Here is a 22907-nt window from a genome sequence, read left to right on the forward strand (position 1 = left end):
TGCTAATGTGAGGGGGTAATTTGGACAAAGGGGCAAACAAATTTGCCACCTTGAAAATTGCATAGCAGACTGTACCAAAGTGCTTGAGTTGAGTTTACAATTGAAAATAACATATCTAAAAAATAAACATAGTTTGTGTGTTTCCTCAGCAATGGGCACTTGAATTAAGCCTGTGAAATTTTAGTAAGTTAGCGCTCTTAAAATAAGCTTTATAAAGTGCCATTATAAAGCTCAGAAGCGTCAGGGTGTTTATTAATATAACTCTGATTGTATTCGTCTGAAAGAAGAAAGTCATACACCTGGGTGAGTAAATCATATCAATGTAAACTGAAAAGTCAATGGGCCCTATCTTGCACCCAGCGCAATTGACTTTGTACACCGACGCATGTATCATTCCTATTTTGCACCCGCGCAAAGCGGACTTTTCCCTCCACAGAAGCACGTCGCTAAACTAGGGAATGAACTTGCACTCCCTGGGCGGTTCAGCGCAAAAAAGGAGGCGTTTTCCGTCGCAAACGTTCCTTCATGCAGTTTTGCAGGTTTAGAAAACAATTGCGCCACTAACCAGGAAAAAATTGTTTAAAGTCAGTGGCGCGTTGTGCATGTTATTCATGCTATTTTAAGGGCGCATGCTTGGCCATAATCAATGTAACGTGTGCACAACGCGCATACACTTTGATTCTCTCATCTACACAGAAGCAGCAGTTTTCATTTTTTGCAAATCATACATTATTACGATAGATAGATAGATAGATAGATAGATAGATAGATAGACAGACAATTTATTATAAAAGCATACATCTAGCTTACACATTTACCCAAATTATCATACGCCTTTTTAACCAAAGTTAATTTGGGTGGGTTTCTCCATCCCCAACGTCCCTGACGAGAACGTCGGTCTCCTTGGCTGTGAACCGCTCCTGGCGCGCGCCTGGCAAATCCGCCGTTACGATAGGAATCCGCTTTAGAACAAACGCGTCTGCTCTTAAAGGGAATGTGAGATGACGCTCTGATTGGTTTATTTCAAGTTACGCCCAAACCACACCTATGAATAATGAAGCTACTTCAGACCAACCCATTTTAGATTTGCGCCTGGCGCAAGAGTCATTTATCCCGCCGGGAAAATAGCAACAGCGCCAAGACCCGCCCACAAAGTTACTTGCGCTTTGCGCTTTGACACTTGCGTTTCAGATCGTTAAAATAGGGCCCAATGTCTTTTTATTTTTCTAACGAGAAGGAGTTTTGCTCTTGCTCATACTTTTGCTTTATCTAACTCTTACAGGTCACAACCGTATGGCGAATACTTTCACCATGGACCCCAGCAATTGCTCAGCTGTGGATCTCTCTGATGTTTTGGCCAGCCAGATGAGTCCCAGCAAGATCCTCCTCTCCCTGACCCTCTCCTTCCTGGCTGTAGCGACCACCGCCATCAACTCCCTGGTCATCACTGCTATCCTGATCACCCGCAAACTCCACCAACCCGCCAACTACCTTATCTGCTCTCTAGCTGTGACGGATCTACTGGTAGCTGTTCTAGTGATGCCCATCAGCATTGTGTACATCGCAGAAGAGACGTGGGTTCTTGGTCCGATAGTGTGTCACCTGTGGTTGGGCGTCGATGTTACATGCTGCACCTGTTCAATTTTACACCTGGCTGCCATTGCACTTGATCGATACCGCGCCATCACAGATGCTGTGGCGTATTCCCAGAAACGCACGTATAAAAGAGCAATCATAACCATTTTTTCCCTGTGGACACTCTCTGTGTTGGTTTCTCTACCACCTTTAGTGTGGAGGAAATCCTCAAATGTTGAACACAAGGATGGGAAGAGGGAAGTCATGGACTGCTGGATTGAGCACGACCATGTGGCCTTCACTGTCTACTCCACTTTTGGAGCATTCTATATTCCACTGGCCCTCATTTTGGTTCTTTACTACAAGATCTACAAGGCGGCGGAGACACTGCGTAACCGTAGAGGGAGCAGCCGTTTAGTCAAACAGACAGTGAGCAGCGTCATGCTTTCAGGAATGAGCTCTGATAAGGACATCACCCTCAGTCCCGACACATTCTGCCCAATCGAGAAGTCGTTTTCCGAACCATCAACAGATGGGGAAAGGGTGCGCAGCACTTCCTCATCGGGTAATCTCATCAAGGTCCGCAGGAACCCAGGGGCTAGGGAGAGACGGGCGGCTTTGACATTAGGACTAATCCTGGGAGCCTTTGTGGTGTGTTGGTTACCGTTCTTCCTGAAAGAGGTGATAGTGAATATTTGTCCGAACTGCAGCACCTCTGCTGTGCTTGCAGATTTCCTCACCTGGCTTGGGTATCTCAATTCCCTCATAAATCCGCTAATATACACCATCTTTAACGAGGACTTTAAGAAAGCATTTAAAAAACTTCTGCCCTTTTGTTGCAGCAATGTCATTTGAAATTGACTGGGAGGGAAAGAAAAACATGAGGTTTCATCGGACAAACTTTTGAGTTGAAATCTGCAAGTTACAATGACAATCCTGTCATACTGTAAATAAACGGACTTAACGAAAAAATTACACATCGTTCAGAGACATTTCATCAGTATATTGTTTATATAGTGCCTGTAAATAATTTGGTACATGAATGCATGTAAAACCAACCCATTTGCTCCACTCAAAGATTTCAGAATTTTGAAATAGAGAATTTTATATAAAATTAAAAAGCGCCATGTGTACAGTGTCATGTAAATTGATAGTTGTCAAGTTTACACCAAGGGGTAAAAGTTTGGCTGGTTAGCATGACCCAGTTAGCCCCTGCTGATATGTCGTAACTACACCATCTGGATCATTAATTAACAGCCATTCAAAAATTGCTGTGTATACTGACAAAATATTTTTTTATTTTTGAAAATATAAATCTTTATATTATATATAATATTTCTAAGTTTATTACATTAATAATGTTTTTCGTTCTAATGATTTGTTTTATCTTAAAGTTCCTCGGATTTGAACAGAGCTAGAAAAAAAAAGGCTTTAAATAATGCTTCTTCTGCTAATTTACAAAACATCTTAAACCTGAATATGCTTCCATCATTGAATGAGTTTAAGTTACTTTTAACAGATTATGCGTTTTATCCTTTGGTATATTGCTGTTGTGATCCTTGATTGTGTTTTTCTGTTAAGATGTGTATGTTTGTTATTGTAGCTGCTTTTTTGGTCAGGTCACTCTTGTAAAAGAGATTTTAATCTCAATTAGTTTTTAACCTGGTTAAATTAAGAATGAATGAAAAAAAAAAATCTACAAAAAATTTGTCAGTGACTGATTTTTTTATTTTTATTTTGGAGGGCTCTCAAATGTGTGAATGAGGGCTTGGGATTACATATTTGTGTGTGGGGATTACACGATTGACTATTGATTATTATGTACCAAGTGTTGGAAATACCAGAATTATGAGTTCCAAGCACATGAATGACCAAAGAAAGTCTAAAAACTCTGAATTCTAGATTATACACCAGTTGTGGCACTGGAAGAGCCAAGCCTATTTGAAACTATTGCGGAAACACTGATCTAGTAGATGCTAGCAAGTCTGTAGTGAGTTATGATTTTGCACATTTTTTTTTATTGTACATTAAATATTTTTATCATTTTAAATACAGAACAGCTAGTATAGTAAGTATACATTTAATCATTATAATCATTATTATACTATGTTTAAATAAGTGCTTTTGATAGAAATAAAAGTATAATAGAATTATATAATTTTATTTTCATAAAAATTGGTTTATATAATTCACAATGTAATTATTTTGTCTAGTCTACTTCAGTGTTGTTTCCAACTTGATTATGTGACATTTCGTAATAATGAACGCCCGACTCTGAGGTATACATTTCCTATGTGCTATTAAAGGTAGCATTATTCACACAGAATCAAAAGCTTAAAGGTGTCCTATTATGCTTTTTCACTTTTTCACCTATTATGCTTTTTCACTTACAAAGCTCAAAGTCTACTCCAAAGGGAGATATTTTATTTAACAGAATCCACTGTCCAAGAAATACAACGAATGACAACAACATATTTTTTTTAAGTCACATAAGTCATAATGTTACTCATTTAAAACTGGCCTGGCCCTAAAACAGTTCCAATTATAAGTTTTATGCTACGATGTAAACCAAAGGCAGAGCTTTGCATCCGCTCACCTGCAAGCCAACATTAGTGTTGATATAGTGTTTTCTGTGGCTTTTGTAAGCTCTCACTTAGCACCCCTTAGGAAAATTAGCCATGGTTTTGTGATTGATTACTGTTTGTATTACCATAGTTTTCCGACAAATATCATGATTAAATGGCGTGTTACATCGTATCTAAAATGTATCCGAAATTTACAAAAAAAAACAAACAAACATTTCACTATGAAACCTCCTGTGAAATCCATAGTCAGTGCACAAAATCCATTCTGGACGATCCTCTTGTTTATTAACATTAAGTCTGAATCAGGCTTGAAATTGTCCTTCATATTTCCTTAATATGAATATTCTTAATATTTACATCTGAGTAGAACTCGCAATAATGCTTAAGGGCCATGACATTTCCCAAACACAACAATGCCAATCACAACACACTGGGCCAGCCAACCAATCACAGCTAATTTTGTATTCAGAAGGAGGGGCTTCATCAACACCATGCGACACACTCGGGTCAGACTGGGTAGAGAGGTGCTGTGGTGTAAAATATTTGAAAAATGTGTTTTGAACAATCAAGCATGAAAGCATATTCTAGCTACACCCCAAAAACATCAAGACTTTAAAAAAAAAAAAAAAAAAAAACACAGGTCCTCTTTAAAGGTGCATTGTGTAATATTTAGGAGGATCTGTTGACAGAAATGCAATATGATATAGCCTACATAGGCTAACCATGTTTTCAGTGGTGTAAAAAGACTTTAAAGGGATACTTCACCTCTGGAAAGATGAATGTGTATTTAAAATAAAGAAATATTTGAATTTGGAGCTTTCTAGACTGAGAAAAGCCAGAAAATGTATTTTTGGCTTATGTGGATGAAAGACAACAACTCCCAGAATGCACTTGCTTCGCTGCCCTAGGAGGCCACTCCCAAGCCACGCCTACCGGTTAGAAAGCGCAGTTGAAAACAACAAGGTTAGGCTACCAGTGAGTCTCCGTGACGAGTTTGCCCGGGTTTTTGAATTGAGATCGTTCAAAATGTCCGGGATTCTGCTTTTGCATTCTACAGTCGGCATTCATCATGTTTACTGTGGCGAGCAGGACGAGGCTGAGGGCCGCGGGAGAACGGCGCGAGGCCGGTGGCGTCATTACTGAGACGCGTCGGTCTCGTATCTCTCACGGAGGAGCGGGAATTTTCTTTGCAGTGTTAAAACGCACATCAACCGATCACTTGTTTACCGTTCATGTAAACACTACATTCAGATTCACCAATCGGAATGAATTCAGCTAGATTGAAACAAAAGGTGTGCATGTAAACAATGAATGGCGACTGCAGAAAGCAAAAGCCGAATCCCGGACATTTTGAACGATCTCGCCCGCCGGACAAGTCCGGGAAAAGGAGGATGGTAACCCCTACTACTCAGCTCTCTCCTACTACTCAGTTTTCTCCACAGAACAAGAGCCTGTTAACTTAGCTTCCAAAGAAAGACGGCTGACTGTGTGTACATTCTGTGAGTGAGATCCCACCCTTTGGGAGGGCTGAAAACATGCGGAACAGCTCCTCCTACTGGCTGTAGTCTTTAGCCTCTGGCCAGAAAATCCTCCGATGACGCAATATGACGATTTTTGCGTCATCGGAGGATTTTTTCCAGACAAAAAATACATAAATCTCTCATCTCAGGGGGATATGAGGGGGGAAAGCATGGTAATTCGAAAATACTACAGGTTTTTTACTAATACAAAGCTTAATGCTAAATCCTGAAGTATCCCTTTAATTTTTTATTACCTTAGACTGAGGCAATTATATCTACATATCTATAAACACTGACACAATGATGAACAAGTAACAATAATATTCGCAATAACATATCGTTTTACTGAATAAGTAAACGTATTTTCTTTATCTTTATAAAGAAACTTCATTGCTACTCTGTTGTCTCAGACGACAACATCTTCCCCTGTCGGCCACCATATCTTCTGTTGCAATTCACAGCCTCACTACTAGATGCCGCTAAATTACACAGTGCACCTTTAAGTGATTAGTTAAAAATAAACAAAAATAAGTGGAACAGAGCACACCCATGTGCAAAGATGGCAGACATAGCCCTTCTCCCTGGGGCGGTCTTCACAGTTAGCTCAAAATGCATAATGCAGCAAGATGCCAGGAGAAAGACAGAGAATATTCTGTTTGAATGGAAGATGGAAATCAGTATGCTAAATAAACTTGCTTGAAAACAGCTGGTCACAATTGACTGACTGCTAATATTCAACATTCATGTTAGAGTGTGCTACATTTGACATTTGCTTAAGAAAAAAAAAAAATTATATACACACACAACAATAGTTGGGTGAATTTTCAGAACAGGCATTCACAGTTCTATGCCATTAGTACAGTAGCTGTAGACAATGATGGGAAACATTTTACCACATGATTGAATTACAGCATTCTTGAGAAATTACCTTCTCTTAAAACAGATGGAGGAACTTCGCTTTTAGTAAAAATAAAAACAGTTCACCGACTTTGAATCACTTATCTGATGGGTCCTGCTCCAGCAGAGCAACTGCCACAGATGAAGGGGAATTATAATAAGCTTTGTTTAGGTATGGCACATGGCAATTTAATTTTTCATTTTGCAAAAGAAAAAAAAAAAAATTCCCTAAAGCACTGGTTATTAAATGGAGTTTAGAAGTCATTGGCAGAGTACAATAAAAACTGGTGCCAAATTTACCAATGGCATTATTTAGCCCACCCTGGAGGACGAAATGAATTTGAAAAATTATAATTCCAGCCATTACAAAAACAATACTGCCATCTGTTGGATAAAAACTTCCATTTTATTGTTACATATTTTTATATATTAATAGAAAGTAATATAGCAACAGGTTAAAATTCATAGTTTACAGGGAGGTCACACGAACAGAGGTTTAAAAGGAGGGAAAACAGACATCAGTTTTTAGAAGTCAAACATCCTGCAATCACACATACTCCAAGCGCTCCCTTCCATTTTGAGAAGCCGGCATATACCGCCCCCCACCAGACGGCCTTCCTTTTGGGCAAGAACTGCAGAGAAGGCCTCCACCAACCAGCATGAGAACCGCTGCCCCCCAGCAGATAAAGATGGCTGCTCCCAACTCCATCTTCTGTGCTTGGGCCACTAGAGGATTGTAGAAGTCTCCAATGACCCTATGGGCAATCCAACTAGATGGCACCAGACCCAAGACTCCTGCAGTGACGAAGGCGGCCCCTCCTACTGCAACAACCCGAGCCTTTGCGAAACCATCTGCCAAGCAGTTAGTACATTTACCACCTGCAAAACTGGCAAATATGCCTACTAGACCAAGAAGGGCAGCAATAATAAGGATAGCTCGAGAGGCTTGTAGGTCTTGAGGAAGAGCCAGCATGGAGTCGTACACTTTACACTGCATTTGACCAGTGCTCTGAACCACACAGCTCATCCATAGTCCCTCCCACATGGTCTGCGCTGTCACAATGTTGTTTCCAATAAAAGCGGTCACACGCCATAGAGGAATCGCACACGATATGATGATGCCCAGCCAGCCAAGAATGCCTAGTGAGGTTCCAAGAAGCTGTAATCCAGTAGACATGTCTGCAAAGAGAGGGAGAAGCCAATAAACCAAAAAGGAAAGAGCGCTGGAGTAATGCAAGCAATGATAAAAAGAAAAAGAATATTCTTTGTAACACAGTGGACAAGCTCTTGTCACAAGTTACAAGCTCTTGTGATCAAATAACTTTCCTCTCCCTCTTGCAACTACTCTTCTCTGGTGAAGATGCATTTACCAGTGTGAGGGAAGGACAACCTCTTGCTCACATCATCATAGCAATAGCGAACCACAACAATCCAATCAATTCTCAATACATCACAATAAGGGAGAAAACACTAATCGCAACTTCGATTTCACACAGACTTTACAGTGTGGTCACATTTAGCATTGGTCAGCTAATTGGCAAGGGACAAATCCAGTTGTTTCAAGAAAAAAAAACAAAAAAAACAAACAAAAAAAAAAACAATCTGTAATTTCTCAATGCATAAGACTTCCCCTGCAGATTTCACAACAGGTTCAAGTCAGTCATGCGGATTCACCATGTTTAACAGAAAAAAGCAGATTGGTTTTAAAGTAACCAGAGGTAAACACCCTGGAACTCTACTTACTGGAAGGACCTTGTGAAATAAAGCCTAAAATGTGTTTGTTTTTTGGTTAGCCAATCACATAAATAATAATAATAATAATAATAATAATAATAATAATAATAATAATAATAATAATAAACAATAATAAATTATATGTATTATATATATTTTTTTAAATAAATAGTAACTATGCAATATAACATGGAGGGCTAGCCTTTATCTTTTAATATTTAAAAAAATGCATTTAAAAATAAATAAAATTATATATAATATACAAGCAAGACCTGCCAAGGATGGTTTTAGCAGTGTTTCGCAGTGTTTCCCAGTGTCCCATTTTTTACCAGTCTGTAACAAATCTCCACGATAAACATCTCTTACCTGAGAACTTCCAATGCTGTAGATGCGCTTACAACTTATAACACCCACACCAATCAAATCACAATGAATTTTGACAAAATTCTGAAGCAAGCACAAAATGCCTGTGCGCAAGAAAACAATTATTTTAAAAGCCCTGATTCACGCCAACAAACATTTCGTGTGCTCCTTTAAATTAATGCTGTTAATTACTATCCATCAGTGATTGGCTGATTATCAATCAGTTAAATCACTGCATGGTTTCTAGTTTAACGCTGTACTGATAACGCTGACTATTCATTATTAAACTATTCATTATTACTATTAGTTATCAATTACTCAGTTACTTACATTTCGATGATTTTATAGATCTTACGTTTCATAAACATCAAATAAATGGCCCATAATTGTTAAACATGACGGAGGCATTAAGGCGAGAATATGGAAGTGCGCGTGTTTGGAAAACGTAGTTCATTAGAGATACGATTAAAGTGATTTTGACAACTTATTTGTTTTGGTGTGTTTATTACAAAACAGAAAAATATTAAGGTTCTTGCCTAACCAATCAAATATCCAGAGTGAGGATACACTCGGACTACCGTTTGATCGAAGGGGTCATCGTCCAATCACAAAGCAGACATTTAATGCTCAGCAGCAACTGACAGGGCATTCCACCAATCAAATGGTTCCGATGGGCTTGTCCTTACACTCACGGTAACGTTCGTGGTCTCTGTTGTACGCGCTGGTTTAGACAAGCAGTATGGCGGAAGAAGAGAGTGAACTGGAGTTAGACAGGTTTAAGAAAGAACTGGAGACTTTGTCAAACACTAGAACAAACGACGAACGCGGACTTCAGAGCAAGACGTACTGTGAAAGGTTTTGCGAGGTAAGATGACACTGGAATGGACGAAAGCGTTTGCAAGCTTTTTTAAAAAGGCAAACAGAGATGTGCTAACCAGTGTTAGCAGCATGTCAGCAGATTCCCCTCCCCCAGTGCACAGCCACCGTGAGCCAACATTCACACAGTATTTTACCTCTCTATCTACAGGTGTTTTCAAAATACCGTTAAAGTAGATCTCAATAGAGCGATAGTTCATTTCCGATCACGATTTATAGAGGACGTACTGTCTGTCACTTTCTCTCAGTTAGCTCCATTAGCCTGGTAAGTGGCTAACGATTAGCATTCCTAAGTTGCATTCCAAAACAAGCAGTCTGCAGAAGATGCAAGCGTCTGTACTCTTCGTTATATTTTATTAACCAGCAATTTTATGAAACCTTAAACGGGCAAACCTAGTCTGAGAAATCATTACGCATGACTGTAGAGTGTTAAATATTAGAATAACTCGATGCTGTCAGTGTTAGCAGTGGTTGTCCTAATAACCAGTCACTGCAGAGTTTGGCTTTAAACCGCTGGTTTCTTCTCAACAGTTATCCAGCAGCTTTTAATTTCGAATGAAATGGTTGCGAAATGAATGAGTCCAGCCTTCTCTTTAAAAAAATAAACTTTTTATGCCGTTTTACAAAAGTTTGATTGATGTTTCTAAATTTGTATCACTTAGTCCATGTCCTGCCATTGAATGGCAGTGACTCCTATGATTATAAACAAACACTAAAAGTCACCTGTCAGTAATGCTTCCTATTTTTAGAAGCACATAGTGATAGTAATGTATTTAGTCATTCTACTCTTTCTCTGTTAAATTTCTCTCTTTTTTTCTTTTAGTTGGTGGTGGAGCAAACCGGGCGATGGCAAGTGCCTCTTCCCCAGCTCCAGGTGTTGCGGAGTGCCCTGTGCTCTTTTGTCCAGGGTGTGGCATCATTTCCTCCGGAGTGTGAGCATGTACGCTACACACTGAGTAGCCTGGCCCTGTGAGTCTGCACTTCTGCTTTTGCCATGAAATAGAAAATAGACAGTAAATTAGTATTTATTCTAAATTATTTATGTTTGTTAATTTTTTTATGTATGTTTATCTTACCCTTTACACTATCCCTTTAAAGGGTTAGTTCACCCAAAAATGTAAATTCTGTCATTAATTACTCACCCTCATGTTGTTCCAAACCTGTAAGACATTCCTTCATCTTTGGAACACAAATTAAGATATTTTTGATTCAATCTGAGAGCTTTCTGACCCCTCCATAGACAACAATGCCATTACCACTTTCATGGCCCAGAAAGGTAGTAAAAACATTGTAAAAAATAGTCCATGTGACTACAGTGGTTCAACCTTAAGTTTATGAAGCGAAAATAACACTTTGTGTGCAAAAATAACGACTTTATTCAACAATTTCTTCTCTTCTGTGTTAGTCTCTGACACTGTTCATGTGAGCACCACGACACATGCATGGAGCCGGCCAATACTGAACCGGCATTCTAATGCAGAACCCGGAAGCGCTGCACTGTTTACACCGTGAACGGTGTCAGAGACTGACACGGAAGAGAAGAAATTGTTGAATAAAGTGGTTATTTTTTGGAGGGGTGGGGGGGGGGGGTAGCACACAAAAAGTATTATTGTCGCTTCATGACCTTAAGGTTGAACCACTGTAATCACATGGACTATTTTAACAATGTTTTTACTGCCTTTTTGGGTCTTGAAAGTGGGGGGTCAGAAAGCTCTTGGATTTCATCAAAAATATCTTAATTTGTGTTGTAAAGATGAGCTAAGGTCTTATGGGTTTGGAACGACATGAGGGTGAGTAATTTATGACACAATTCTAATTTTTGGGTGAACTAACCCTTTAATTACTCACCCTCATGTTGTTCCAAAACTGTAAGACTTTCGTTCATCTTTACAACACAAATGAAGATATTTTTGATAAAATATGATCCATTTCTGTACTCTCCATTGGCAGCTAGGCAACTACCACTTCGACGATTCAAAAAGTTCATAAAGAGATTGTAAAACTAATCCATATTAATTGAGCTGTTTAGTCCAAATTTTCTGATGAATGCTTATATGTGAATAAAAGCCTTAATTCAATGTTCATCATTTAAAGTGATTGTCTCTCTTCAGAAAACTTGGATTAAATCGCTCAATTCATATGGATTAGTTTTACAATCTCTTTATGAGCTTTTTGAAGCGTCAAAGTGGTAGTTGCATGGAGTCGTGGACTGTCAATAGAGGGACAGAAATCGCTCAGATTTCATTGAAAAGATCTTAATTTGTGTTCCGAAGATGAACGAAAGCCTTACGGGTTTGGAATGACATGTGTGAGTAATTACTGACAGAATTTAAATTTTTTGGTGAACTAACCCTTTCATCGAAATTAACTTGCCCTCTCTTGCATCAACTTCCCTGATGACGTGTTTACCGGCGCAAGGGCGCGAGACAACCGGTCAATCACATGAGATCACATCAATAGAGTGGTGCAGGGGTGATGTATTTTTCTAGGCCTATCCGGAAGTTAGCTAATTACCCAAAAACCCAATAGGATTTTTCCTTCAGCTTTTGGGTTATTGCTGAAAATAAGGACTGTGACAAACGAAAGCTTCTGATTCTTTCTCATTTTGTTCATTGTGATAATCATAAATACAATTGGCAGAAGTCAAAAGCTAAATGTAGGCTATAAACAAACTACACCACGGTCACATGAGTTCAATGTCACCATCAATAAGCAACTCTTTCAGTCTTTATTTAAAAACATTGTTGTAATAGTTTGCAAGAGGGTATTACTGGTTTATTTTATATTGTAGAATAAAACATGAAAGGATCTTGAGCTTGTGTTCACCACAGACCTTATTTCAAACATTTAGTCAAAAACCCATTAAAAAAAAGTGCTAAAATACTAACTCGTTTCTGGGTTTTGGCCTACAAATGTACGTCATCCCTGTACCGATCTATAGACCTTATGCGCCAGAGAAACAAGGGTGCAGCCATCTTTAGAATATTGTCTTTTAACCTTCGTTTTTGCGGTCGCTCTGTATATCTCTATGACATTGCTGTCCAGGAGTGATTAGCTTTTGAAGTGGATTTACTTAATGTAAAGTTAACGAAAGTTATCATGAGGATTGTAATGTTTAAAGCAGATGTCTTAACAAATGTCAGTCAACCGGGAAGATTAAAACGAGCCTTTCATTAATAAATGTGCAAGATCGCTGTGAAAATACAGACCGGAAGACAAAAGACAATGAGCGTAGTGCTGAAAAGGGGCGGGGCTACATAAGGTCTATAGCAAACGACAGAAAGACTCCCACCCTACATTTTTTCTTGTTCTAGAAGCAGTTTCACTTTTATATATGTCACAATAGGAAAGAAAATACTATCATTCACAACTTCGTTTCATGCTGCCCTTACAGGTGCTGTATAACTTAATTAGAACAAATTAGTAAAACTAATTAGGAAGGTAGAACGTATGTCTGGTAAAACTGAGCACTATTGTCATCATTTGCTTACTTTTATGTTGTTCTAAACCTGTATGACTTTCTTTCTTCTATTGAACACAAAAGATATTTTGAAGAATGTTTGTACCCAAACAGTTTTGATTTCCATTGACTTCCATTGTATGGACTTAAAAAAACACTGGTATTTTTCAAAATATCTCTTATGTTCCTCAGAATTTAAGTTTTTAGGTAAATGATACCTTTTAAGTTTTTTTTTACCTTTGTCTGTAATAAGGGTGCTCTGATCAGAATTTTTACGCGAATACTCACCAAGCCGGGCATTTTGACATATTTGTGTGTATTTAACCAATTAGGCATGAAAGTTCACTTTGCTTGTCCGTGTTCCACTCCATATCGGAGCGCCTTTCGCTGCTTAATGCAGTTTTAATAACTCTTGTTGTCTAGCTTGTCCTGCAGTTTAGCAACAGTAGACTGTATTTTACTGTTTACTTGAATGTAGTAAAGCAATTTTAGCTGCGCATAGAAAAATTGTCCCGCAAGATTTGCGTCATCTGATCGGGTCTTCTGATCGGCCTTTGTAGAGACCATTGATCAAACTAGATGAAGCTGTTATCGGACGATTACCATCGTCCACATCAAAAATGACAAATATAAAGATAACTATAACCAAAATTATATTAGCGTCCACACCAGCAGACGATATTGTTCTGTTTATTCTAAGCGCGTCCTTGTCTGTTGCTTGATTCTGATTGGCTTTTGTATTGTTCATCAGCTAAATAAAATCGTTCTGAAAGTGATTTCACCTAAATCGTTATCGTTATAGCTGGTGTGGACTGTTAATCTTTAATATTGAGAGGCTCTGATAATATTTCTCCACCTCCTAATATAAAACTAATCCTGTCTGAAGATAGAAAAGTGGCTAAAATGCTTACTGTATTGTTTATTGGTGCAACAGGTTGTAAAAGTGAATAATTTCAGCATCTACTATTTTTTTTTCATTTGCAGGAGTATCTTTGAACTCCTGTTGTTCTTTGGGAAAGATGAATTCATCGAGCATCCTTTAAAAGATATTCTAGACTCGTTCCAGGTAATCGCATGACATCAATCCTATTATTCTTGGGGAGCATCATGTAGAATTCTGCTCTTTAACCTTTCAGTGGTTATCTTGTTGTGTCACTTGTATGTTTCCATTAATATGGTTTAATTTTTTTTCTGTCTATTCTAGGACTGCTATGCGAGCCTGGTAAGGCACCAGAATGTTTACCTTCTGCAGGTTAGGCATATTATTAAAGATGGAGGGCCTTGGGCAAACCCTGTACTTCAGGCCATTCTCAAGGATTCAGAGCTACCACAAGAAGATGGTCAGTCTATCAATCTTTTGTTTAAAAACAGTGTATCTTGATCAAGTAATCTTTACCTTGGATTTTCTAAACTGTGAATGGAGTTGATTATTATAATTCTTAATTGCTGTTTTTGTTCGCAGTGGACAAATATCTGAGTTCAGAAGTATCCATTTTCTTTGAGCTGCGTTTGCGTTACCTGGTGGCATGTGAGAGGCTTCCGGAGGCCTTGGCACTGACAAGGAGATGCATCCGGCACTCTGTTGTAGGGAGGCATCTCTATTTCAAGCAAGCCTACCTCATCTGCCTTCGGAGAGCTTCTCTTTGTGAGCGCTTGTACAAGGAGGTGAGTGAGAAATTATCTTGGTGTGAAACGGGCCTTATACACAGTCCACTTTTTTTTGGCAGTTTGCATACCTGAACAATAGCAAAACGTTCTCCATTACCTATTGTGGTTTATAGGGCTTCTGACTTTTCTGGACTTTCTTAGTGTTGCCTAGTTGTGCATTTAAGTCCTGCCTTGAAATGATTTGCCCTGTTGGGTTATGTATTAATAGATCTTTTTGTAACACTTTCTATAAAGTCCGTGTTTATAATGAATTACAGCTCCATTTATTCATAAGTATTACTATTATTATATATAATATATTTATAAAGCCTCATTAAGACCTATACTGCATTATAAGTAGGGCTGGGTACCGAGTTTGATACTTTTTAGGTACCGACCGAATTGCCTCAATTATATCGAGTATCGAAAAATGACTTGTTGTTCGGTACCAGATTTCGATACCTAAGGGGTTAACTCGTCAACATCAGTGCTCAAACAAATACATATGAAATGCACAACGACACACCTAAAGTCGCACAGGCAAACTCTACACACACGAGACGCGCGGAACTCTCCGCGCACATAGCCTACTCATATGAGACGCGCGCGCGCGCACACACAAACTCTCCGCGCACATACTCATGAGACGCGCGCGCACACACAAACTCTCCGCGCACATACTCATATGAGACGCGAGCACACACACACAATACCCTAAAGATGTGGCAAAGTCGATCAGAATTGTGGCTACATTTCTCCAGGCTAGATGCCAACAGCGTGCGATCCAGTATTTGCGGTAAAATAATTGCTGCAAAGACCGGTACCACGACAAATATGATGAAGACCTTGACAGTGCACAGAGTAAACATAAGAGCAGAAAGTTGCTCCATCTTTGACTGGTAAATGAAGAGATACCTTGTTGATCACTCTGACAGTGTTTATATTGCAATAATAACCTATACTGAATGTACACTGCCGTTCAAAAATGTGTTGGTTAGTCAGACTTTTTTTTCAGTAAGGATGCATTAAAGTGATCAAAAATTACCTTAAAACATGTGTAATGTTACAAAAGATTTCTGTTTCAAATGCTGTTCTTTTGAAATTTTTATTCATCAAAGAATCATGAAAAAATTTATCATAGTTTCCAAAACATTAAGCAGTAACATATTTCTGTAGGATCATGTGACACTGAAGTAATGATTTTGAAAATTCAGCTTTGACATCACAGGAATAAATTAAATTTTGAAATATATTCAAATAAGATTTTAAATTGTAATACTATTTCACAATATTACAAGTTTTACTGTATTTTTGATCAAACAAATTCAGCTTTGGTGCGCATGAGCTCTTTATAAAAAAAAATTGTTCCTATGTGCTTTTTTGTTCCTTTGTGCACTGGCTAAGGAGCATGAGTCAAACTGAAAAAATAAAAACCAAAGTTTTTCTGAGGTAATGTGTTATGTAATCTTGCTAAAAATGGATTTCATAAAATTGGTATCGAAAAAAGTATCGTTCAGGAACCGGTATCGAAATCAAGGTATCTGTGTCAGTATTGGTATTGAAATTTTTTTAATGATACCCAGCCCTAATTATAAGAACAGTTATAGTTACATTTCGATTATTTTTATAATTACTTAAGCCATGGATTTGCTTTTTCAATGCGCATGCTCATAATCCATTATACACTGATTTATAAGTATTAATTACCGTAGTCAGTCGTATGGATCCATGAATGTATTTATAAAGATGCAACCTGCATTGCTATTATGTTGTTATATTATAGTTGTCAAATAAGTGAATATATTGTTATTAATAGCCATGTTGTGTTCTTATAAATTCTTACTGTGAGTGATAATACAGTTACTAACCTCTATAACTGCAACATTGATGGATTTAAGTGAAAACATGGGATGCAATTTTCCTAAAGTAAATGTTAAGAAATTATGAAAATATGCTCATTATACATTTTAAGTTATTTACTTGTAAGTGTAACTAATGAACAATAATAATACAAATAATGAAAAAAAAAATATTTTTTCTTTTTTAATGTCACATACTAGCAAAATACTGCAACAATATATTTTTTTTCCAAGTATAATTCCAAACTGCTATAAGCAATACCATGCATATGGCTGAGATTTACATAATTGATAATTAATTGGTTCAGCAAACAAGTGTCTCTGGAACTATTTTATATTTGATAATTTATATAGTGTGTTGTTTGTATATAAACAAAGCTGAAGCTATAAATAAAGTGACATGAAAGATTTCCAAATATATGTGATGTTTTTCTGACATAATGGATGATCACCATATTTCATGAGAAATGTCAAAGATTACACTCTTGTTTTCTTTTCTAAAGATGGCAGATATCGATGGGAAGGATGCTGTAGAGATACTCTGCATGATGGAGAATGAAGAGAAAGATGAGACTATTTTGATGCTGAGTAAAGGCTTCCTATCTCAGAAGCTCCAGATTGGAGACATGTACTACCTTTGGTGGGTCTCAATAGCTCTACAAACATTTAGAAGGGGAATTGTTTTCAGTGTATTGACCCTCTTTTTAGCATTTTATATTTTTTACACAGTTATTGCAACAACCTGAACAGAAGATAGTGTTGAGGTTGCAGAAAATTACATTCTCATTAGGGCCCGAGCACCGATGGTGTGAGGACCCTATTGGAATTGCTCCGTTTATTTTTTTCTGTATTTCTTTTTTCCTTTAAGGGATTTGGTCTTCATATGGAGCAGACTCTACTTGCGGTTGAACCTTTCTAAACAAAACTTCCTAGAGGAATGCAAAGTAATGATATTGTCAGCCACCAACATAAAAGCGATTTTCCCATTTATGAAGGTGATTTTGGCAGAGGTAAGATATTATTTTATCATTCATTTACTGTATTACGTTTGTAATTGTAGACAGAGACAAAAATCTAAGCAAACACACCGTTTGTCAATATTTATGGAATGGTCTTTTTATAATGGCAATAAAATATTTATTTTTCAGCTTGGAAAAGATGGCCTGGGGATTTGTGTGGAGCTTTGTGCACGAGCCTTGCAGACTGACCTTAAGAATGATCCAGTCACCAAGTCCCTGATCTACAAAACCATTGCATACCTACTTCCTAATGACCTTGAGGTCTGTAGGGCTTGTGCACTGCTAGTTTTCTTCCTAGAGAGAACTGTTGAGTCATACAAGAATGTGTTCCTCCTATATACTCACCCTGATCAAGAGTATCATGCAGACACCAGTCTTGTGGGTAACAGTGTACGCTTTGAGGTTCTCCAGATCGTGAAAAAAGACCTGTACTTTGACCCTGAGTTCTGGAGCATTCTCAACATCGAGACAAACTGTCTGAAGCTAATGAGTGATAAGGTCGGTAAAGCAGCCTTATGTGAAATCATGCAAAAGGACAAGTGGATTCCAAGTTACTGTATGAAAGGATATTGTCAGTGTCACGCAGACAACACAGACAGGACTATTAATAAAGCAGAGAAACCTACAAACCGAAATGACCAGGAAGCAGAGTCATTGAAAACATGGGTTAATTCTGCCTCAGGGGAAGCATCCTCCAAACCTCCAGGTAAAAGGCGGGGGAGGAAGCCAGGGACACATCTTGTTAAAGATTCAGAGGCCTCTCCAGTTCGACGTTCATTTAGGCAATTGGACTTGGCAAAGAATCACACCCGGCAACTTAATAGCAGGCGTCAGAGACTACTTTCCCGACAGACAGAGATGAACACTCTGAAACGCAAGGGCAGGAAACCACAATGGCTTTTGGACCAGTTAGCTGCCCAAGCAGAAAACGGTGAACCTCGACAGGCCAAGAAACCAGGAAGAAAACCAAAGCAGTCAAATATTTTGACAGAGATTTCACTTGAGACAGCAATCAGTGAAGTCACAATGAAATTTTCATATCCTGATAATGAAGTTGACCTCTCTTCTGATGTTCAGGCCTCACTGTTTTCCACAGAGACCCCTAATATCCCTGAAAGCAGTACTAACAGAATTCAAGAGAATTTGAAATGCCCTGACAGTAATGCGTCTCTTCTTGAGTTACTATCAGCAGAATCTACTCTATGTAGCAAAAAAGACTTCAAGGTGCGGGAGGAGATTGTTTTCTGGGAACAAGGCCTTTCTATGGTTCGAAAATTCCACACATATTCAAGACAAGCTGAATTGGAGGGAATATCAGTTGACGGTTTACACCGAGATAAAGAATTCAATCTGGACCATAATGAATCCAAACAAGAACCACAGTCTCCTGAGCAAAAGTTTGAACCTACAGAGTGCCTGGGAGCTGCAACACAGGATAAAAATGCGGTGGAAAGCATGGCTACACCAATCCCAGCTTTAAATGTGGAAACATCCACTCCAGTTGAAGCCATTCATGAGCCAGTTAAAGAATTTATTGAAGATCCAAAATTAAATAGCGAGTTCTCAATTCCCCAAGATGCAGACACTAAATATCCAGACTACGGTCCTTACAGTCCTATTAGTCCTGCAGAAAATATTAATGTTGATCTTTCACCAGAAGTGACAACTGACACCAGAGCTGACACCATTCCTGTACCTCATAGTACCCCAGAAAACATGACGGTTCTTGATGAGGATGCTCCTCCAGTTCTTACTAAAGAGACAATGCTCCCTGATGAAACAGTGGCTACTTTTAGTGAAACTGAGATTGACACTCTTGACACTAAAAGTGTGCCTGAGAGGATGGAGGTGCCAGTGGTGCCATCAAGACCTGAGGAGACATCACCAGATATGCATGCAGCTGTTGATGGTCTAGTCTCTGACCTTATCCCCGCAAGTGATGCAAGTTGCCAGCTTTCAGTTACCTGCAGCCTTTGCAATAAAGAAACCAAAAACCCACACATTCTACGGCATGCACTGTGGCATCACCGAATTGACAGAAAGTGCATGTTCTGTCACAAACGCTACACTCATGGGCGCAGCCCATCAATCCATTTTAAAGTGCACATTCAGGAACTGAAAAAGTCTAATGGGCTTTTTAGTGAAACTGTTTGTGAGAATGCCACCGAGACCGCCTCACAATATGCCCAGAAGAGACTGTTTAAACGTGTGAAGAATAAGTTTAGAAACCTCAAAATGAGGTTAAACTGCAGTTTGAACATCACAGATTTGCACAAGGAAGGGCAAAGCACAGAGCCTAAGGTTAGATTGCGGACAAGGTTGGTCAAGAATTCAGATCCCCCAAGTACATCGGATGAACAAAAAGAGAAGGTTTGCAAGATGAAGACAAAATGTCTAAGGAGGGTTTTAGCAAAGAGATCTCAGCCCACAGATGAGAACAAAAAGTTTTTCAATATGAAACTAGCAAGGAAGAGTCCAAAGGCTATGCAAGCACAAACTCCAGAGGACAAACAATTGGATTCCAATGGCAACTCAGCTCATAGGGTAAATGGAGTGATCCGAAAGAAAAGGAAAGTTAAGAGTGTGACTGAGACAAATACCTCAAATGAAAAAAATCAGACATCATTACCACAAGATAACAAACAGAAAATTGAAACATCATTACCACAGGACAACAAAGAGAAAATTGAGACATCATTACCACAGGACAACAAAGAGCAAATTGAGACGACATTACCACAGGACAACAAAGATAAAATTGAGAGTGCAGAAAGTCAGAAAGACAATGTCAAGACTGAATCTAAGAATGTAGGACTAAAAAAAGACAAGAGCAAATCAAAAATTAAAAGAAAAGATGAAATTGTGAGCTCTAGGGTAAAAAAGAAGAAGATTACTCCTGGAGACCAAAAAGAGGATGTAGAAGCTATAAAAAGGAGGAAGATGACAAATAGTCCAGAAGACAGTTCTGAGAACCAGGAACCCATAGACAAAAATACAGAATTTAAGGAAATAAATGCAGTGGGGTATAAAAATGGGACTCAGACAAAGTCCAAACAGCCTTCAACACCATTCCAGGGAAAAAGAACTGGTGCATCTACGCATGTTAGATGCCCTGTGGAGATTTGTACATTTAGTGCCAAGTCAATCCTTGTCCTTTCACATGTGCTGTCACACCACCATGGCGACAAGAAGGCGCTTCTGTTCTTTTTCAATTTTGGAAAGGAAAAATGTCTTTTCTGTTGTAGAAAGATATATAATCCCCAGCATTTTTTTGACCATGTGATATGCCACAGAGGTGAGCTGAAGTTCCCATGCTACCATTACGGCTGCAAGGAAAGGTACCAAACGCGTACGGAACTGAGCGAGCACATGTTAGTCCATCATCCACTGAGAGCGATGTGCTGCTTTCCTGGTTGCTCTATGCAAGCTGAGACTATTTTGCTCCTTTATAAGCATGAAAGAACACATTATCGACTTGATACAAATTTGGAAGTAAAGTCATTCCCCAAAGATTCTGAACCAACCGGGCGTGGAGCCCCTCAAATTCTGGAAGGTAGTATGGAGGCAGCAGCAAATGCTTCAGTCAGTCAACCGATTCAGGGTGCAGCCAAGTGGAAGGACCCTGCAAGTCAAGATGATGATGGAAAGCCTTTGGTCCTCAATAAAAGTTCTGTTAGCTACAGTAGCAAGAACCATAGCCTTGTTAATGGGCATAGTGAGGGTAACAAAGAAGTTTCTGCCAAAACTTCAGATCCAGTCATTAAAGAGCAGGAGCCACTCGTTTCAGGAAAACCTGCAAATAAACAATTCATTCGACCCCTTCCCTCAGCTTATCTAGATGAGTCGTACATTAGCATGCCAAAACGCTGGAAGGAACCCCAGGTGGGCTCAAAGTTATTGGGCTCAGTGTCAAAGCCAGTAAAACTTCCTACCAGGCAGCGTTGCTCTCGATGTTTTGAGTCTTTCAACAGTGAGGAAGAGCTGCAAACACACAAGGACAAATGCACATCCCTCTTTGGTTTCGATTCGGATGATGAGAGTAAGTACCTTTTTGTTATTGATTTTAAGGTTATTTTAATTTTTGCAGTTTGTTACATATTTTATTTTTGTCTTCATAGGTGCTACCTGAAGACAAGCAGGTCTTTCTACTGGGAAAACTGCTAAATGCTGCTGTAGGCAATCAGCGTTCTCACATGTGTGCTTAACATCGTCGTCAGCATCTCAAAACTGAACTATATTGAGATCCACATGGGAAACGAGTTATGCCTCCTTGTAGTCTCGTATGACCGATCAGCTGCTTTATTTCAGAGCAAAGGTCTGTTATCTGTAGTTAAAAGTTCTGATGTTGAAAATGCATTTCTTTTTTTTTTTTTAAATCTTTTGAGACTTGGGAGTATTTATTTTTACTTAATCATCAACTGCTTTCTCAGTAAAATAGTAAGTTTGTCTTTCTATAAAATGCACAGCAGATGCTTTTCAATACTTATCACTTTCTGTCACAAGATTTTTTTCAATTCCTGGTATTGATAGGCCACCAAGGACCATAACACTACAAGAGGATTTGGTCAGTCTTTCTGTTCAGGGTATATACCTGCTCTTGAAAGCACAAAATGTTGTGCTCAGTCTGGCGTTTAATGGAAGGTTTAACTTTACTGTTTTGTGACAGTTGGTCAGGTGTTTGCCAGTGATACATGGTGCCATGGTGCTTTATGAGCAGAAGTACTGGACAGAAATTCACAGGCCACTCAAAGTATTGCAAGCACACTATAAACATTTTCTTTTCTTTTCTTTTTTTTAAACCTTGATATGTGAACCATTGTAAATTGTCACTGATTGCATATTTTGCAAATGTCATTAATTTGCTTCTGTTTAAGTCAGTGGTCACTTGAGAAGAATTAAAGACACCAAGTCTTTAAATGACAGACTGACTTTTGTTGGGATCAGAAGAAACGTGTTGGCTTATAACAGCAGGCTGGTGCTGCTGGGAAGGCCTAGTCTAAACTGCAGATACTCATGTTAATGGTGGAGTGTACATGTGCCACAAAGACTCACCGAACATTGTCATGACATATTCTAAAGGACTTCTCTTTAAACAAAAAAAAATCTTCAAGCGGAGGACTACTTTGTGTCTCAAACAGAGGCATGTTTAAAGCTGTTCCATTTATGAGCAGCAACAGTCTTATTTATTCATTTTTGTTTTGTATCTTCTGTAAATGTTTGAAGAGTTTAAGTTGTATATGATTGGATTGGGTGACTGGGTTTATATATTGAGAGCTTTTTTTTTGTCCTAATTAATAAACACATTTTAGGGGGATTTGAGTTTGTTGGTTCATTGTAAACAGGATATCATTGACATGCTATACATGAAAAAC

The 22907-nt window shown here is 38.6% G+C and overlaps 3 protein-coding genes across 3 annotated transcripts; 2 read left to right on the forward strand and 1 right to left on the reverse strand.

Annotated features, from left to right (window-relative positions):
- Positions 1 to 1311: 1311 nt before the first annotated feature.
- Positions 1312 to 2430, forward strand: htr1fb (5-hydroxytryptamine (serotonin) receptor 1Fb; the record flags this gene model as incomplete). The annotated part of the gene is made up of 1 exon (XM_081360690.1): positions 1312 to 2430. One exon carries the CDS (start codon positions 1312 to 1314, stop codon positions 2428 to 2430), a length of 1119 nt encoding a protein of 372 aa, XP_081216816.1.
- A 4542-nt stretch (positions 2431 to 6972) lies between these two features.
- Positions 6973 to 8815, reverse strand: cldng (claudin g). The gene is made up of 2 exons (XM_081362542.1): positions 8678 to 8815; positions 6973 to 7756 (listed from the first exon to the last, which is right to left on the reverse strand). The coding sequence occupies exon 2, from the start codon at positions 7752 to 7754 to the stop codon at positions 7125 to 7127; it is 630 nt and encodes a 209-aa protein (XP_081218668.1). The 5' UTR covers positions 7755 to 7756; positions 8678 to 8815; the 3' UTR covers positions 6973 to 7124.
- A 570-nt stretch (positions 8816 to 9385) lies between these two features.
- znf654 (zinc finger protein 654) lies at positions 9386 to 22849 on the forward strand. Its single transcript, XM_081362027.1, has 9 exons — positions 9386 to 9539; positions 10374 to 10519; positions 13995 to 14076; positions 14215 to 14350; positions 14473 to 14675; positions 17020 to 17156; positions 17385 to 17526; positions 17665 to 21574; positions 21654 to 22849. The coding sequence occupies exons 1-9, from the start codon at positions 9414 to 9416 to the stop codon at positions 21662 to 21664; spliced, it is 4893 nt and encodes a 1630-aa protein (XP_081218153.1). The 5' UTR covers positions 9386 to 9413; the 3' UTR covers positions 21665 to 22849.
- The last annotated feature ends 58 nt before the right edge of the window (positions 22850 to 22907 follow it).

This window comes from Scardinius erythrophthalmus (assembly GCF_964197995.2).
Source record: "Scardinius erythrophthalmus genome assembly, chromosome: 3".
NCBI lineage: Eukaryota > Metazoa > Chordata > Actinopteri > Cypriniformes > Leuciscidae > Scardinius > Scardinius erythrophthalmus.